At 43.0% G+C, this 20,055-nt stretch overlaps 1 protein-coding gene across 6 annotated transcripts in view; it reads left to right on the forward strand.

The window, feature by feature from the left end:
- The window catches only part of GEMIN8 (gem nuclear organelle associated protein 8), a 58,096-nt gene extending 38,668 nt beyond the window's left edge, over positions 1–19,428 (forward strand). For 4 of the 6 annotated variants that reach the window (XM_056556251.1, XM_056556252.1, XM_056556250.1 and 1 more), the window contains exon 4: positions 17,847–19,426. In XM_056556251.1, the coding sequence (XP_056412226.1) occupies positions 17,847–18,103 (257 nt within the window). In that variant the 3' untranslated portion in view covers positions 18,104–19,426. Of the gene's footprint in view, positions 1–17,846 lie in introns of all 6 variants that reach the window. The other 2 variants (XM_056556248.1, XM_056556247.1) reach the window with 2 other exon arrangements.
- Positions 19,429–20,055: the final 627 nt, after the last annotated feature.

Here is a 20,055-nt window from a genome sequence, read left to right on the forward strand (position 1 = left end):
TCTGGAGCCCACCAGCTCACGCACAGCATGAAGAAGGTAAATAAACCTGCATGTCGGAAAATCACTTTCCTGTGTTAGTGGCATAATGTCTGTGTGAATAGCCACTTATTACACAATGTATATTGCAATGTTATTTTTTGGTTCTGATCTCATTTTTGCTTTATGTGTATTCCTCTGCTATGTAGGATCTGTTGGTTTGTTGTAACGTGACCAAATTTGCATTCCATCCCTTATTTCTTGCCCAAGAGAATTTTCTCTTTTATTGGAAAATACCTTGCAGCGACCATGTATTTTCTGTGATTCCATGTTGCTATAAGCCCAAAGCACATTGCTCTGAGGGGGGATACAGCTTGAGCTTTCTGGTCTCACTGATACTTCTTCCGAGACATCATGATGTTCAGCTTCCTATAAAACATTGCAATCCCACTCTTTAAAGTTTCCATAACAACAGTACAGAGTGCTTAGAAAGGCTCCATTGACAGGACTCAATAGGGCCTCTTCAAGTAGGAGAGAACTGGAAGCTCTGTAGAAACAAAAGGGAGACAAACACAGAAAAATGGAGTCAAGACTCTCGAAATAAATACTCAACATCTTTATTGTTATAATAAATACATTTATGATGAAAGTGGTAAATTCTGTAGTAAAAATCCACAATATAATGAATATGCTGTAGGTTAAAGAATCTGCAGCATAATTCTATTTCCTTGGGGAAAAAAGTCTGAAGCATTTGGAAGGATATGTAAAATCTGATCCACTTGGATACTGCTGTAGTCCACTGCAAATTTCACCTGCACAGGTAAAATCTGCAGCAATTCTGTCAAATGTGGATACTAAAACTTGTTCCCTTACCTTCAGTCTTCGGTCTTCACATAGAAACTTGCCCACATATAGATGTCCAGGCATGCTGGGAGTTGGGGTTTTGCAATATCCAGAGGTCCATAGTTTGGAGATTACTGGCTTATAGCATGGCAGGTAACCACTCCCTATCGTAGAGATACAGAGAAGTGTCTTTCATTGAACAAGCATACTTATAACTTCTAAAGTCAAGAATAAGCAGGTTATTGGGAGTATTCTTAATACTTGGCATGTGCTTATCACTGCAATATGCTCAAGTCTGAGGGGACTCAGTTACAGATCTGCTTTTTAGCTCCATATTACTGTCCATAGGTTAGTAGGATACAGCACTTTCCTGTATACCAGAGTTTGTACAAAAGCATTGTTAAAGGTAACCGGTCTACAGAGTTTACCCTATATAACTGTTGTCAATATGTCATATAGGGTAAAATTAGTGTTCTTACTATGTCCGGATACCCTGGATTGTGTCCTCCATAAAGCCAAGTGCAAAAATGAGGATTTTGTAAAGGTACTCTCACAACCTGATCAGTCAAAATCTTCAAGGCTTGAAACAATACTAAGTCACCCTACTTGAAGTGCCTAAAATATAACTTTTATTCTAAGTTACAGTAAAATCTATAAAGTTTACAAAATGCTCCTAGTCAAATATTGACAGAACTCAATAAAGAACTATACACAGAGTTGCCGATACGTCCCAGCAACCCTGTGTCATAAGTACACCCAAAAGGGTCTGTCCTGCTCATGTGCAACAACTCTGTTCCCTCCTGACACGTTTCTGTCAATACGTGGATAGATATTAAGCTTGACGTCCTCAGGTGAATAAAATAACTAGGGGGAGTATGAGCAAAATATCTGGGATACCCTCTCCTAGCGTGGAATGTCCAAATGTGTAGTTTGGTTTTGATTTGAGATGTAAATGAATATGGAAGGGATGTACTAGATCAGTGATGGCGAACCTTTTTGAGCCCGAGTTCCCTCAAAGTGCCAGCACAGCAATTAAATCAGAATACTGAGGTTTAAGTTTAGAAAAAAACACTTAGGTAGGCAGTATGTTCCCCCACATTAGGTTGTAGTTTCCCCACATTAGGTTGGCAGTATGTTCCCCCACATTAGGTTGTAGTTCCCCCACATTAGGTTGGCAGTATGTTCCCCCACATTAGGTTGTAGTCCCCCTACATTAGGTGCAGTATAGTTCCCCCACAAACATACAGCCATATACAGTGTATGGCTGGAGGCTGTATGCCTGTGTACTGCCTCACAGTGTACTGCCTCACAGTGCTTCGTCCACCGCTCCTCCGGTCAGGGGTCACAACCTACAGGCCATAGCAGTAGGTCCCAGGACCGGAGGATCGATGTAGCTGGTAACTTACCATGCCAGCGTGCGTCCTCCTCGATGTCCGCTCCTCCGTTCCTATATGCGCACGCACGGGATGTCAGTGATGTCCCTGCATGCGCTACCTCCCGGCGGCCCCTGTGTTTTTAAAGTAAACGCGGTTAACTAGATGGTAATGGAGATAATGGCACAGGAGTGTTTGTAGTAGAATGGAAGACCCAAGATATGGAATATATTTATATGTTTAAGGGTGAATATGCAGCTACTTGAAGGTTACAAGTAACTAATAGGGCTGTTAGCATAAATACATTTTAGGAGTAATGAGGGAGCAGGCTGGTGTGGGCCTAGATCTATTCTGGCCCTATAGCCACCTAATACTATGCCCTATTCTTAGGTGGGGTTTCCGACCAAGCCCAACTTCCTGATGGACCTCACTAGGGTCCCCCCTATCTGCCTAAGTGATGGGGCATGGGAAATGTACCACCTACATGAAAAGATGAAAACATATTAATATGTATGTCAAGGAGCCGGGAGGGCACAGCAGATAAAGCATGTGTAATTGTTCATAAAGGGGTACTCCAATAAAAAATATCTTATCACATACCCAAAGGATAGGGGATAAGATGTCTGATCGTGGGGGTTCTGCCACTGGGGACCCCTGTGATGTCTGTGCCGGCAGTGATGACATCCGGAACATGGAAGCTTGGAGCTTCCGTGTTCGTGACACCATGCCCCCTCCATTCATGTCTATGGGAGGGGGCGTGACGACTAGTACGTAGCCATCACGCCTCCTCCCATAGACATGAATGGAAGGGGGCGTGGCGGCTGTAGTTGCCAGTCATCCAACACGGAGTTCGCTCCTTTGGATAAGGAATTAGATTTTTTTGATGAAGTACCCCTTTCAATCCCCCAGGTGCCACACTGTCCAGGTAAAAAAAATCTAGAGACATTCCATGCTTAACAAAATCTTGTCTACCACCGCTAGATGGACTTTCTCAATGCCACAGAAGGTAAGGCCCTTTTGTGGTACCACCATGGCACAGGTTCACATGCTTCGCCTGTGGTTTTTCCGGGTATTTTTGATGCCCCAAGTGCTCCAGGACCGATTTCCTTAGTTCTCTGATGGTTTTGCCTGCATATTGTAGTTCACAGCCACAGTTGACGAAATATACTACCCCCTTACTGCTACAAGTCCTGAATGGGGTAGGTCTTTTTGGTGTGTGAATTACTAAATGTCTTGGTTTTTGCCATGTAATCACATGACTATCAGTGGCCACAAGTATAATTGCCTTTCACATGAGCTCTAGTCAGCCACGTGTTTGCGGCAGAGTAAGACTGTTTAAGGTGGCTTCGTGTAAGTTTGTCCCCAAATCTTGGCCTCTCCTGAAAGTAATTTATTTGTATATGTCAATAACATCCCTAAGATCGTTGTCCATGAGTAAGACATGACAGTACTTTTGTAGAATTGCTCGGACCTGTGGGGTGGCTTGATTGTATGTGCCTATACTCCTTGTAGGCCCCCTTCTCTCATCTGTCTACTTAGGTTGGTAAGTATGTAATCAGGGTACCCATCAGCGATACTCTGCTTAATCTGAACAGTTCCTCCTGAGATGGCGGTACTGCCCCTATGTATCCCTCGTTTAAGGGCAACCGGGTGGCAGCTCTCTCACCTCAGGAGACTGTTTGTGGCTGTCTTTTTGCAATAAATAGTGGTGTGTAGATTGCCCATGTTATCTTTCATAAAAAGGATGCCGAGGAATAGTAGGGATGCTCACGAAAGTGTAATCCAATGGTATTAATGTTCAGGGAGGCAACAAATGTGGTGAAGTCTTCTTGGGAACCCGCCCATAATACCAGGATGTCATCGATGAACTAGGACCATAACAAAGTATAGCCCGGGAACTGTTCCCTCTCATCAGTAAAGACTTGTGTCGCCTCCCACCAGCCCTGTGTTAAATTAGCATATGTGGGGGCACAGGGGCTCCCCATGGTGGTATTCCTAAATTGGTGGAAGAACTTAACATTAAATAGGAAGTAATTCCTAGTAAGGATATATTCTAACAATTGGAGTATAAATTTGTTCTGTCTATGGAGGTGTTCTCCTCTTGGCGATAAATAGTTCCTCACAGCCTGTAACCCTATATGGTGGGGGACGGAGGAGTAGAGTGCATCCACATCTATACTTTATACATTATACGTGAAAGTGTAAAGTGAGGCCATCCAGGTTGCCCAGGAGGTCCATGGTGTCCCTCGTATACGAGGGAAAAAACGGAATCCCTTAGCACTCGGTCAATGTACTAATGTTATGTTCCAAACCTCCTATGCCCGATGGGTTGTCACTTGAGTGGATTCGTGACTTTGTGAACCTTGGGAAGGGCATTGAAGGTTGGCGTCATCAGGGCCCTTGGTGGCAAGTATTCACACTCCTCTTTACTCAAGAGTTTGTCTCTAGCTGTATTAAGGATGGCCAGCAATTCTGTCCTATACTTCTCTATGGGTTTAGATGAGAGTATTTCATAGTAACATAGTAACATAGTTCATAAGGTTGAAAAAAGACAAGAGTCCATCTAGTTCAACCTATAACCCTAATGAGTCCCTACTAAGCTGACCTACTAAGCTGATTTCATATGTTTAGGTGGCCCCCAGGAGTCTGTTGCACGGAGTTGTGTCGATATTTGAAAAGGAGCATTTGTTTTAAATGTTGTTCGACCTGTACTATAAACTTTTATAGATTTTTACTGTAACTTAGAATAAAAGTTATATTTTAGGCACTACAAGTAGGGTGACTTAGTACTCCATAAAGCCAAATATCACTTTTAAAATTGTCCTGTGTCGTATGTTAATGACCCCCAAGTAGTCTCCTGGGCTGTATTCACGTCCACTCGAGAGAGGTTGACATGCCAGGCTGTTCTGATGTCACCACTCTGTTCTCTCTGCATATTAAAATCTTGCGCTGTCTAGAAATAGCTACATGGCCAAGGATAAACCAGCTTCTGGGCCTGGGTTTAAATGTTCAGAAGGAGCAGAGTGGTGTTGTTGGAGCAGCTTGGGCTTTCAGTCATGCGCGATTATGCGTGAATATTGTCTAGAACAGTGGTGAATACCAGAAGATGCACTACGCTCTGGAGACTACTTGAGGATCATTAACATACTGCATAGGATATTTTTTAGCATTATGAAAGAAGGCAATTGGGGACATGGTAAAAACACTAATTTTACCCTATACAGTATAACATATTGTGAATCATTATATAGGGTAAAATCTGCTGACAGGTTCCCTTTAAATACAAATTTATCTCAAAAGCTTTAAAGGAGAACTGCGGCGCAACACTTTTTTAACTTCCCCCTATGCCCAGGCTGCAAAAAAAGCAACCTTTAACTCAACCTTTCTATGTTCCCCGATTGCGCCGATATCGGCATCCCATTCCTCTGGTGATGCTCTTTTTTCTGCTTCTTCTGGGAACATCACACTGCAGTCAGCGTATCACTGGTACCGCAGCGATGTCGTGCCTCGGCCGTTGATAGGCTGAGCACACTATCATGTAAGTAGCCCGGGCAGCAGGGAGAACCAGTGTGCATCAACCTTTTATGGTGAAATCTGTTGCTTTTCTTAGACCTAGACATGTTTCTATGCTGATTATATTTGGCACAGTTACTTTTTTCTGGTGGGATCAATAACTTCCTCTCAAGAAAACTTTTTGCGGTTGTTTCTTTAGTCCCATGTTTAAGACAAAAGCTGTTCCCATGGATTCCCTGCTGGAGTTATGTATGCTTTTAATACTGACAACCAAGCTGTAGTTACGGTACATTTTCTCAACTTGCCCCCTCAACCCCTCCGCCACCTAGGAAATGTGTAGTAAAATGTAATGTACGCTAGTATTACTCCTAAAATTGTCAGATTCTTCTTTTTATATTTTATCTTCATGATAAAGTATTTTTTGCAGTATTCCAGTGCCTGCCGTATTTATTTATTTATTTTTTTACGATTTGATACAGGTGGCACATAAAGAGCAATGTAAATTTTCAGTCCTTTTCACAGTGCGTTTGCTATGTTTTGCATAGATCTTTCATATAGTTTTCTTGTGACCACTCTCCAGCAGTGGAGCCATGCTGTTAGCAACCGCTGATCCTCCCCGGATGAGTGGCACAGAAGTGTGATGGAAAGTCTAAGTATGCACTGGTTTCTATTCTGTGACAGTGACTCTTAGGCCATGTTTATATATATATATATATATATATATATATATTGCAGACTTTTGACAGCAGCTTTGTATATTGACAGCAACAAAAAGCATATGATTTAAACTAATTTCATTCCATAAAATACAGAAAAAATCCTCATGGAACCTGTACAACATCAGTGAAGCATCGCAGAGCTGCAGCAAAATTAGCAAGTGAAGACTTGCTGCATTTTGGTCCCGTGTAGACGTACCCTTATGGGTCCCGTGTAGACGTACCCTTATGGGTCCCGTGTAGACGTACCCTTATGGGTCCCGTGTAGACGTACCCTTATGGGTCCCGTGTAGGCGTACCCTTATGGGTCCCGTGTAGGCGTACCCTTATGGGTCCCGTGTAGGCGTACCCTTATGGGTCCCGTGTAGACGTACCCTTATGGGTCCCGTGTAGACGTACCCTTATGGGTCCCCTGTAGACGTACCCTTATGGGTCCCCTGTAGACGTACCCTTATGGGTCCCCTGTAGACGTACCCTTATGGGTCCCCTGTAGACGTACCCTTATGGGTCCCCTGTAGACGTACCCTTATGGGTCCCCTGTAGACGTACCCTTATGGGTCCCCTGTAGACGTACCCTTATGGGTCCCCTGTAGACGTACCCTTATGGGTCCCCTGTAGACGTACCCTTATGGGTCCCCTGTAGACGTACCCTTATGGGTCCCCTGTAGACGTACCCTTATGGGTCCCCTGTAGACGTACCCTTATGGGTCCCCTGTAGACGTACCCTTATGGGTCCCCTGTAGACGTACCCTTATGGGTCCCCTGTAGACGTACCCTTATGGGTCCCCTGTAGACGTACCCTTATGGGTCCCCTGTAGACGTACCCTTATGGGTCCCCTGTAGACGTACCCTTATGGGTCCCCTGTAGACGTACCCTTATGGGTCCACTGTAGACGTACCCTTATGGGTCCCCTGTAGACGTACCCTTATGGGTCCCCTGTAGACGTACCCTTATGGGTCCCCTGTAGACGTACCCTTATGGGTCCCCTGTAGACGTACCCTTATGGGTCCCCTGTAGACGTACCCTTATGGGTCCCCTGTAGACGTACCCTTATGGGTCCCCTGTAGACGTACCCTTATGGGTCCCCTGTAGACGTACCCTTATGGGTCCCCTGTAGACGTACCCTTATGGGTCCCCTGTAGACGTACCCTTATGGGTCCCCTGTAGACGTACCCTTATGGGTCCCCTGTAGACGTACCCTTATGGGTCCCCTGTAGACGTACCCTTATGGGTCCCCTGTAGACGTACCCTTATGGGTCCCCTGTAGACGTACCCTTATGGGTCCCCTGTAGACGTACCCTTATGGGTCCCCTGTAGACGTACCCTTATGGGTCCCCTGTAGACGTACCCTTATGGGTCCCCTGTAGACGTACCCTTATGGGTCCCCTGTAGACGTACCCTTATGGGTCCCCTGTAGACGTACCCTTATGGGTCCCCTGTAGACGTACCCTTATGGGTCCCCTGTAGACGTACCCTTATGGGTCCCCTGTAGACGTACCCTTATGGGTCCCCTGTAGACGTACCCTTATGGGTCCCCTGTAGACGTACCCTTATGGGTCCCCTGTAGACGCACCCTTATGGGTCCCCTGTAGACGCACCCTTATGGGTCCCCTGTAGACGCACCCTTATGGGTCCCCTGTAGACGCACCCTTATGGGTCCCCTGTAGACGCACCCTTATGGGTCCCCTGTAGACGCACCCTTATGGGTCCCCTGTAGACGCACCCTTATGGGTCCCCTGTAGACGCACCCTTATGGGTCCCCTGTAGACGCACCCTTATGGGTCCCCTGTAGACGCACCCTTATGGGTCCCCTGTAGACGCACCCTTATGGGTCCCCTGTAGACGCACCCTTATGGGTCCCCTGTAGACGCACCCTTATGGGTCCCCTGTAGACGCACCCTTGATGGTCTATCCTTAGGATAGCCTGTCAGTATGTGACTAATATCAGTTGGTAGCAGTATGATCAGTTGGGTGCCCACACCCCGGACCCCTGCTGATCAGCAGTGCTGCAGGGCTGGTGCGCCCAAATCTTTTCTCTGGAAAGAAAATGAAGCACTTGGCCCTATTCACTGTATAGTGGTCATACCTGGTTATTCAGCTGACCTCTCAGTTAAGCGTCAGTAACCAGGCACAGCCATTACACAGTGATTTGAGCAAAGTGCTTTCTGTTCACTGCACAACATTGATCTAGCTGTATGCAGAATGTGGCAGCCCTGCAGAGCTGCTGTTCGGTGGTGGTCCTGGATGTGGGCAACCCACTGATCAGACATTGAAGAACTATTCTAGGGATGGGCCATGTATCTATTTTGCCAGAGAACCCATTTAAGGTTTATATTCAATCATTACAGATTTTCTAAACTTAGCACTTTTACAAAACCCACACAAAATCACACACAGTATAGATTAGCATGCTTGCTAGTTTAAGCAGGTACATGCTATTTTTTTTTCTGTGCTAAAACAAAGTAATATTAGTATTATGATACTTCCCACTTTTTATGGATGCACATCTGGCTTTAGCTTAGTAAAATGCTGTACTTGTACAGGAGCCATCTTTATTGTTTTGTGTTTTTGCTTTTTTTTGTTTTATTTATTGTAAATGCTTATTTTGTCAATATATATATATTAAAAAAAAATGCAAAAATGTGGAGTGGACACTGCACATACAGCCTTGTAAATAAACCCTGTGTGGGGAGGACACATCACTGCTATGGTTAACAGTTGGCTGTCACAGTCACGTTGTGATGAGGACAGTGAGTGAAATAGGAACAGGAGTATGTAAATTGTGCTGAATTTGAAAGTATTGGCCCATATTGAACAATGTTGTTCAGTTGCTGGACAGTGTAAAGGTAGGTTCACATCAGCGTTCAGCTCTGTTCAGAGGCGTCCAGCTTTTCTCTGCTTAACTCATGAGAAACGTTTGTCACTTTACGGACTCTGCAACTGCGCTCCCCAAGCAGGTGTGAACTCTGCTTAACCTGAAACAATCGGTCTGGCTTCAAGGAGAATACCGTCTCCACATGGCACAGGATAAAAAAAGAATGGAGATCAGATAAAATAGAGGTAATTTATTTCTCAAGATGCAACGTGTTTCTCTGCGGGAAAGCAGCTTCATCAGGCATCAACGATGCCTGATGAAGCTGTTTTCCCGCAGCGAAACACGTTGCATCTTGAGAAATAAATTACCTCTATTTTATCTGATCTCCATTCCTTTTGTATCCTGTGCCATGTGGAGACTGCATTCTCCTTGAAGCCAGACCGAGGGTCGGAGGGCTGCGGATACACTACCTCTTGATGCGCTTACCATTGTTGTCTATGACGTTATACAACCACATCTGGTGAGCTGCTGTCTTATTTCACTTTTATACTGATTATCTCTCTTTTATCACACCAAGAAGTGCTCTCCCTTTTCTCCCCTTTTAACCTGAAACAAGACAGTCTAAGACAAGTTTTGCAATTTTCTAAGTTTTATGTCAAATTAAAGCCTAAAACAAAATGATGTGGGTAAAAAACACTGGTTGTCACCTACTGCTGATCACCTGCTGGTGTCCTTGCCTGCTGCTGAGTTTCCTGCTTTTGTTCGAACACATAGTAAAAGGTTGGTCAGTCTGTGTGTCGAAAGGCAAGCAGCAAGGGACCAACATCAGCAGGGGATCAGCAGCAGCAGGTGAGTACCAGTATTTTTATCCTATCCCCCCTCCCACCGCCTTCCATGAGCACTTCTTAATATAAAAAATGTATCCAGACAGTCCCTTTTAACTTTATTTTCTATACTCCGATCTCAGCTCAGTTGCTGTATTCATTTACAGCAACGGACACACTTCTGTGACAACTAAGGCATTTATAAACCTATAAAAGCAGAGAGACAGGCCTTGTTGTGATAGAAACATGTTTAAAAAATTAAAAGAAAATACTCTCACTGCAAGAAATTGGCTTGTCAAGAATTGGCTCATGGCTTGGCAGACCCATTTCATTTTTTCCACTTGATGCTTTCCTTTTTCCAACCTGGCACTCGTGATACAAGAGATTTTTGTACATTCCCACCTCCCACTTCCCCCTCATCACCCTTTTGTATGCTTTAACTTTGCATCTGCTGCCATTTACCAGGGAAAGTATGACTCATGCCAGGATTTGTTGTGTGCGAAGGTTTCTTGCAGGTCCTCTGAATTCACCTCACGCTGGGGATCGCTTAGGACCAAACTTGTCCTGGCCTCCATGCTAGCAGAAGTTTTTACACACACAATATTGAGGAGATTTATGTGAAAAATGTGACAGAATTCTGTCTCCTTGCACTTAGACATATGCTGCGTGCCAAATTGTCACATTGGTTGATTATGAAAAGTGTCTAGCAAGGGGGGGTAGGGCTAAGAGCAATTGAAAATGCACCAGAATTGTAGGCCAGCCAGGAAGTGCCATTAATGGGTGTGACGTATTGAAAATTGTAATTCAAATTTAACATATATTGTGCATCGCTGTGATAGATTTGTGATCAAATAAGCCCCCACCCCCTTGTCTAGCTTTATGCTTTCTATCTTTAGGATGGGATTTATAAATCTACCCTATTTGATGTTTTTCCAAATGATACCCTGGTCTGTTTGTTTTGCAATGAAGGAAAGCCTGGACAAATGTACGAATACCCATCACCCAAAGAATAAATGATGGTGAAACCACAACAGCTTAAAGGAGTAGTGCAGTTAAGTATGATTTATCTCCTATCCAATGGATAGGGGATAAGTTATAGATCGCGGGGGGTATGACCGCTGGGACCCCCGGCAGTCTGCCGGAAGCAGATGTTCTGACCCCCGCAGGAAGCCGTGGCCAACTCGCCCCTCCATGTATCTCTATGGTATTCATGGAGGGGGCATGTTGGACACTGCTTCATGCATGGGTCGGCACGCTCCCTTCCAGCAGATTGCCAGGAGAAAAAGCTAGCCACAGCGTTATGGTAATCTGACAACATAGCCCTTTAGCCCCAAGCATAGATCCTTCCTAGACATGTCCATTACTGTCTGGCAGGTACGTACTAATATCACCTTATGGTGGCTAAGCCCTCTGGATTTTAGACCCAAGTGGAGTTAGAGAAATGCTGCTATGTCCATTGCTCAAGCCTGGATGCTTAACATTCTCTACTTTAGTGGCATACAAATACCTCTTTAGCAGGGACAGTGACACATAAGCCATGTGGAAGGGTTGATGAAATATCCTGACAGCCTTCACTGAGTATAGGCTACTACGTATGATGTACGTATACTACTGCTGCTAACTGGTGGAGAATTATTTATTCATTTTCTTGCATAATATAGAACACAGCCTGCTCCTAGGACTCGTGTGTGTCATAATGTACATTGGTCTTGGAGTGACCATCATCTCCATTAGAATCATATAATGAGGTGGAACAGGGCATGTTCCCCCTTTTCCCCAGCCTTATACTTGCCTTCATATAGAATAATCAGAGATCCATGACAGCCTATGCCAATACCAGCTGGTGCATAAAGTTTTATAGATGAGCAGTGTTCTCGTGGGAAAAAGGATATGTAAATTAGCTCTCCTCAAGAAGGTAGAAAGCTTTCAGAGTAGACTGTTAAATACAGGGTGGGCCATTTATATGGATACACCTTAATAAAATGGGAATTGTTGGTGATATTAACTTCCTGTTTGTGGCACATTAGTTTATGTGAGGGGGGGAAACTTTTCAAGATGGGTGGTGACCATGGTGGCCATTTTGAATCCAACTTTTGTTTTTTCAATAGGAAGAGGATCATGTGACACATCAAACTTATTGGAAATTTCACAAGAAAAACAATGATGTGCTTGGTTTTAACGTAAGTTTATTCTTTCATGAGTTATTTACAAGTTTCTAACCACTTATAAAAGGTGTTCAATGTGCTGCCCATTGTGTTGGATTGTCAATGCAACCCTCTTCTCCCACTCTTCACACACTGATAGCAACACCGCAGGAGAAATGCTAGCACAGGCTTCCAGTATCCGTAGTTTCAGGTTCTGCAGAATGGGCAAAACAAAAATTGGAACAGGACCCTCAGTTTACGCAGAAGATTTTGTTCAGTGATGAGGCAAGCTTTTATGTGAATGGTGAAGCTAGCAAACAAAACCACCGCTATTGGTCTGATACTAACCCACATTGGATAGATCCCTCCAAGACTGTTGGAACACACAAATTGATGGTATGGTGTGGTATATGGGGTACAAAGATAGTGGGGCCATTCTTCATCAATGGAAACCTCAAGGCCACTGGATATGCGAAATTGCTACATGATGATGTGTTTCCCTCTTTATGCACTGAAGCTGGCACGTTCCCTGAGTTTTTCCAGCCAGATGGTGCACCACCACATTATGGGTGTCAGGTCCGAGCATTCCTAGATGAATAGTTTCCTGGAAAGTGGATTGGTCGTCGTGGGCCAGTTGAATGGCCCCCAAGGTCTCCCGATCTGACCCCCTTAGACTTTTATCTTTGGGGTCATCTGAAGGCAATTGTCTATGCTGTGAATATACGAGATGTGCAGCACCTGAAACTACGAATACTGGAAACCTGTGCTAGCATTTCTCCTGCGGTGCTGCTATCAGTGTGTGAAGAGTGGGAGAAGAGGGTTGCATTGACAATCCAACACAATGGGCAGCACATTGAACACATTTTATAAGTGGTCTGAAACTTGTAAATAACTAATGAAAGAATAAAGTTACGTTAAAAACAAGCACATTGTTTTTCTTGTGAAATAATTTTGATGTGTCGCATGACCCTCTTCCTATTGAAAAAACAAGTTGGATTCAAAATGGCCAACTTCAAAATGGCCACCATGGTCACCACCCATCTTGAAAAGTTTCCACCCTCCCATATATTAATGTGCCACAAACAGGAAGTTAATATCACAAACCATTCCCATTTTATTTTGGTGTATCCACATAAATGGACCACCCTGTACATTAATCTCAATGGGCCCACTATGGCTATGCCACAATATACATCTTCATACCAGTATCCCAGTATATTCTGGTGGCATAGATGAAAAAAGATATGTGATTGGGGCTTTAAAAAAAAAATAAAAAAAAAAATCGAAAGATGATGTGTCTAAAAATAATACAAAAATACAAAAAATTACAAAAAGTTAAAATATAGTAAAACCAACGCCTCACATTGTTTATCATTATAACAAAAGTATTCACGAATTCCTAGAAGAAAAACATAGAGAAAATGAGAAAAAAAGGGGGGGGGGGGGAAAGGGGGGAAAGGGAAAAAAAGAGAGAAGAAAAGAAAAAGGAAAAAATTAAGAATAAAAGATATGAGTGGAAAACAAAAATGAACAATAAAGAGGCGTTGGTTTTACTATATTTTAACTTTTTGTAATTTTTTGTATTATTTTTAGACACCTTGTTCACACCTAACCCACATGGAGCGAGAAGACGCACGGAATCTTACGCAATTCTGCCGAAGAATACATACGACCCCCTCTTTTTTTCTAATATATTGGCCTTGCTTTATATTTTAGTTAGTTTTCAGTCTGTTTTACGTCTATCACTATTGGCCAAGATCCTGGTGAATTCAATACACAGAGCTGCTGCATTTATTGACAGCGGTCACTGCGTACTCACTGCAGGACGGCCGGGTTCGATGCACGGAGTACCCGCGCATGCGCAGCCTAATCACTGACGATACTATGAAATTGAGGCTGGACGGAGACCTATGTGGGATCTGCGCAGCCGCAGCTCCTTTGTTTACAAACGGAGGAGCGGAGAGACGGCGGCACAGATGTACGGGAACAGCCGCAAACAGTCAACAATCGGAAGGTTGGAGAAGAATTGCTGATCCCTGCGGACTTCATTGCTCCATGTGGGGAAGTAATAATATTAATATTTACAGAGATTAAGTTTATTATTGATATTTTGACAGATTTGAAATCACATGACCGCCCATCTACCCAATCATGGGTTGAGGGTGGACACAATGTCTAATGATTAATGTAATGCACTTGTATTGTCACCAATCATGTTCCTTCACTACATATATAAGTTGGACTCATTGTCATTTGCACTATGCTTGAGAAAGGCTCACTTTTAGCCGAAATGTTGCTGTTATTGATGCAATAAATATCAGTTTGCTACTATACTGGACCTGGCGATTGTTGCTGTTTCCTTTGGAGAGATTGTGAAGTGTACTCATCCTTGGCGTTCGGATGGATTACGGGCACATCCCCAGTGGTCATCCAGTGATGGCTCCCTCTGTGTTTTATCATTTGGATAGGAAATAAGATGTCCAGGGGTGGAGTACCCCTTTAATCTTTCTTCATAATTAAGATGCTGCGTGAACCTTATTAGTTTGTGACACACCTTTGAACTTTTTGCTAGCTGTAGGACATCCTTTCTATGAATCGTTGTCCAAGAATGAACAGCATATTATTTTGATACGTGACAATATCCTGCCGGCCTTGGAAGCAGCAGCCTGACATTGCATGCTATTCTGTAGTCTGTGATCTACAAGTACACCCAGATCCTTCTCTACCAGTAGATCGCCCACTAGGACATGTAAAGTTATGAATCTGTATCCTATTTATACACCTCATTTGCCAAGTGGATGCCCAAACACCCAGTGTATCTGAGTCTGCTTGTAACTTATGCACGTCTTCCACATACTGTACCGCGCTACAAAGCTTGGTTTCATCTGCAAATATAAAAGCAGAGCTGTTAATCCCAACCTCTATATTATAATAAATAAATTAAACAGAAGCAGGCCCAGTACTGTACCTTGGGGTACACAACTAATAATCAAGGATTAATCAGAGTACGAATCATTCACCACCACTCTCTGGGTAGGGTCCTTAAGCCAATTTTCAATACAGTAACAAACTAAACAATCTAAGGCTGAAGACCTTAAAGGGGTACTTCGGTGGAAAAGTTTTTATTTTTTTTTTATTTTTATTTTTTTTAAATCAACTGGTGCCAGAAAGTTAAACAGATTTGTAAATCATTTTAGGAACTGTCCAGAGCAGCATATGTTTGCTATGGGGATTTTCTCCTACTCTGGACAGTTCTTAAAATGGACAGAGGTGTCAGCAGAGAGCACTGTGCTCGTGATGTCAGCAGAGAGCTCTATGTTCCAAAAAGAAAAGAACTTCCTCTGTAGTATTCAGCAGCTAATAAGTACTGGAAGGATTAAGATTTTTTTTATAAAAGTAAGTTACAAATCTGTTTAACTTTCTGGAACCAGTTGATTTAAAAAATAAATAAATGAATAAATAAATAAATAAATAAATTTTCCACCGGAGTACCCCTTTAATTTACCTTTCAGGTGTCAATGAGGGACAGTGTTAAATGCTTTTGCAAAAACTCTATGGGGATGGGGGAAGATATTCAGAAACTATTGTAATTTCTGTTACAGCTTTTTTTCACATTTTTTTTTCTCACTTTTTTAAAGGTCTCTTGTGCTGCTGTTCATTTTTCTGCCACTTTTGTTATGTTTTGTTTTTGCACCAAAATTGCTGAGTATGTCACCAAATTGTAAATCCCGGAAAAATTCTTAGGGAAGAATCTCGTGTAATCTTCCATGATTACTAGTGCCCATACAAGCGATAACTGTACTGTTATATCAATACTGTGGCATCACTGTATATATTATCCCTATACTGTGACATCACTGTATATTATTCCTGTACTGAGACATCACTGTGTGCATTATTCCTGTACTGTGGCATCACTGTGTATTACCCCTATACTGTGGAGTCACTGTGTGTATTATACCTGTACTGTAATATAACTGTTTAATATTAACCCTGTACTGTGATATCACTGTACATGTTAACCCTGAACTGTGAGTCACAATACAAGGTTAATTTACAATGATGTCACAGTACAGGAATAATATACACAGTGATGTCTCAGTACAGGGTTAATATACAGTGATGTCATAGTATAGGGTTAATATACAGTGATGTTACATCACTGTATATTAAACCTGTACTGTCACATCACTGATGTGACAGTAGAGGGTTAATATACAGAGTGATGTCACAGTACAGTGTTAAGCATATTGCATGTGTGGTAGTAGGGCATATATATTATTATTGGGCAGTGGGCACAGTTGGTGTATATATTTTTTTCTTACAGCTGGCCAGGCCCTTAATATTCGCTTGCCGGAGGGCGCTACCTAGGAGGCACTCACCTTACCTGAAACAGGCAGCCATGTGGAGCACTGACTGCTGCTGCGGGTCACAGGCGTGGAGAGGCAGAGGCTGTGAAACGCTCTTCTTGAAATTCCCTGCCCTCCTCTTGCTGTTCGCTGGTGGCTTATCCTTGCCCCACTGGACTTGATTGATAGATCCCTCCCTATACCCAAACACAGAGGTCTGTAAATCGAGGTCAGCGGAGAGTGGAGAATCCGCCAGGGACTGCCCCCATGACTCCGAGCTCTCTTTCCAGCTGGTTTTAAAATTCCTCTGAAACACTGCAGCATTTCCAAGTAAATCTTACACTATTGTAATAAGGTAGCCTATGTTTGTTATATTATACTTGTGTTTCAGGCAGCATGAAAATGACCGGTTTCCCTTTAATATTTTTAGTTAAGCCACTCAGCATTTTTTCCCTTAAGATTGAAAAACTGTTTGGGAACACAGCCTTAAACTTACGAATGAGTTGTCTTAAAGGGGTTATCCAGAAAAAACTTTATATATATCAAATGGCTCCAGAAACTTAAACAGATTTGTAAATTGCTTCTATTAAAAAAATCTTAATCCTTTCAATACTGATGAGCTGCTGAAGTTGAGTTGTTCTTTTCTGTATAAGTGCTCTCTGGTGAGACCTATCTCTGGGAACCACCCAGTGTAGAAGCAAATCCCCATAGCAAACCTCTTCTTCTCTGTGTAGTTCCCAAGACAAGCAGAGATGTCAGCAGAGAGCACTGTTGCCAGACAGAAAAGAACAACTCAACTTCAGCAACTTATAATTATTGGAAGGATTAAGATTTTTAATAGAAGTCATTTACAAATCTTTTTAACTTTCTGGAGCCAGTTGATATATTAAAAAAAAATAGTTTTTTTTTCCTGGAATACCCCTCTAACTCATTGAAAGTATGGATTTGTGCAACCAACATAACAGGTCATCTTTAGCAGGTGTTCTCTATTGAACAAACAGAATTAATCACTGGTATAAACTTAATACCATGAACAACATGGCTAGGAGCACCAAAGAAAATGAAGGCCGTTTTTCCAATTGATTGTGGAGCATGCATTCCTTACATTGTACCCTTGAAGGAGCACCTTCTAGTTGACTGAAATTACTTTGTATCGATTAGGTGGGTCAATGTACCGTGGTGACAAATCTTATGCCAATTCAACAGATTGTGGCCATAGGATATACGACACTTGTGGATTTTTCTGAGATGTTTATTATGTGTTTTATTTTATTTCTACCTTTCCATTTCAGAGAAACAGCAGCAGATTGAGCAGGAAATGCATGAGCAGTATGTTGATGCCGGTCATGATCTACACTTCGCCACTAAAAGATCAATTCAGCCTCCTTGTGAACAGCCTGGAGAAAGACGTAGAATAGAGATGAACAAACTTTACGGAGAAGATGCCGCTCAAATCCAAGGAATGGAAACTGCAATGCAACTCAACTTTGATAGACACTGTGATAAAAAGCAACCTAAGTACTGGCCTATCATCCCATTAAAGCTATAAGTGTCTGGGCAGAAGATGTGATGTACATACTGAGGAAGATTTATCAAAACCCGTCTAGAGGAAGAGTGGTGCAGTTGCCCATAGCAACCAATCAGATCGCTTCTTTCATTTTTCCCAGGCCTCTGGGCAACTGCGCCACTCTTCCTCTAGACGGGTTTTGATAAATCTCCCCGACTGTATGTAGCAGCAATGTCAGAAACCACAGCTGTATCAACTTAGCAATAGGTTCCCACACTGAAGTGTACAAACAGGTAATGTTTTTACAAATGTAGAATTTTCTGGTACTGGATCAACCATGTGTGAATTTTCATTCAAACTACTGTTGACATTCTGCCAAGTTTTCCTTATGTGAACTGTACCTGAGCATAAAAATATAGATTAAATAGAACTTGAACGTAAAAAATAGAACTTGATGGCCATCTTTTGGTTACAATGTTGCAAATGTAAAATAACTCTCAGCATGTTGTATTCATTACTGACAAAATGTATTTGGAGAATCTTTTGGAAAAACAGGTCACATGTATTGCAGACATTGCAGAATTGTTTCTGCTCATGAGCTGTCCTCAGTAATGGCACAGTGGTTTTGAAGGTTTGTGAAGTCTGGAACTGTTATTACACATTGGTCTAGGGCAGTGGTCTTCAACCTGCGGACCTCCAGATGTTGCAAAACTACAACTCCCAGCATGCTGGGAGTTGTAGTTTTGCAACATCTGGAGGTCTACAGGTTGAAGACCACTGGTCTAGAGTCCTGCCAGTATATAACTTTTTTTTCTGTATTTTGTACTGATACATATGCTTACATATAAGTCATCTTTATATATTTGTAGCAGTTGCTGTAATGTTTATCAGATCTTCTCATTTCCCTCCTTTTTGTAAGTTAATTAAAACATTGTTATTAGGTCTTAGGTCTCATGCAGATTTTTTGGTGTGGTACATGTGAATTGGGATTCAGGACATCCTGCAGATTCTTTAATCTTCTTTCATTTTATCTTGCAGAAGTGTGCAGAATTTCTCTGCTGATTTCTAGGGATGGACCGATATCGATTTTTAAGGGCCGATACCGATAATATGTGACCTTTCAGGCCGATAGCCGATAACTTATACCGATATTCCGGTCTAAGTTATCGGCTATTTCACCCCCCGACCCGGCCCCGCAATAGCCGCTGTAGATCAGTGATTTAAAGAGGGCGCTTTAAATCAATGAACTGCAGCGGGTTTCGCTTGGCCTGAGACCACCGCCCGCTTCTCTCCCCCTGCCTGTCCTGGTGTCCTCCCTAGTCCAACCACCACCACCGCCGCTGCCACATTGCCTCCCCCATCCCCGGTTTTATAATTACCTGTTCCCGGGGTCCACGCTACTTCTTGCTCAGGCGGCGTCCTGGGTTGTCACTGTGTGGACAAGCGGTGACGTCGCATTGAGGATGTCACTCGTCATTGCGCTGCACAGCGCGCAGGACGTCGCAGGAGCCAAACATAGCGCGGACCCCGGGAACAGGTAATTCTAAAACCGAGGATGGGGGAGGCAATGGGGCAGCGGCGGCGGTCTCTGTGCGGGGGGGGGGGGTGGTGCATTATTGGCAAGTTAATTGCCGATACCGATAATGTCCAAAATCATGAATATCGGCCGATAATATCGGCCAAACCGGTAATCGGTCGATCCCTACTGATTTCACCCCTTTTCTTGCAGCACAGATTTTGCAAAACAATTATGTTTATTTGTAACCTTAAAGGGGAACTCCAGTACTTTTAAAACTTATAAGTGTCCGATCGCCGGGGGTCCAACCCTGTGAATGGAGCGATGGGGTCGGCGCACTCTACACGACCTGTCTGTGGGAGCCAGCCCAAAGTTTTAAATTGTTGGAGTACCCCTTTAACATAATCTGTCCATTTGCATAGTGCTGTATAAAGAGTACAAATGCTCTTTAAGCTTTTATGTCACACTGTTCCTTTGG

The sequence above is a fragment of the Hyla sarda genome, chromosome 2 (assembly GCF_029499605.1).
Source record: "Hyla sarda isolate aHylSar1 chromosome 2, aHylSar1.hap1, whole genome shotgun sequence".
In the NCBI taxonomy this organism is placed as follows: Eukaryota; Metazoa; Chordata; class Amphibia; order Anura; family Hylidae; genus Hyla; species Hyla sarda.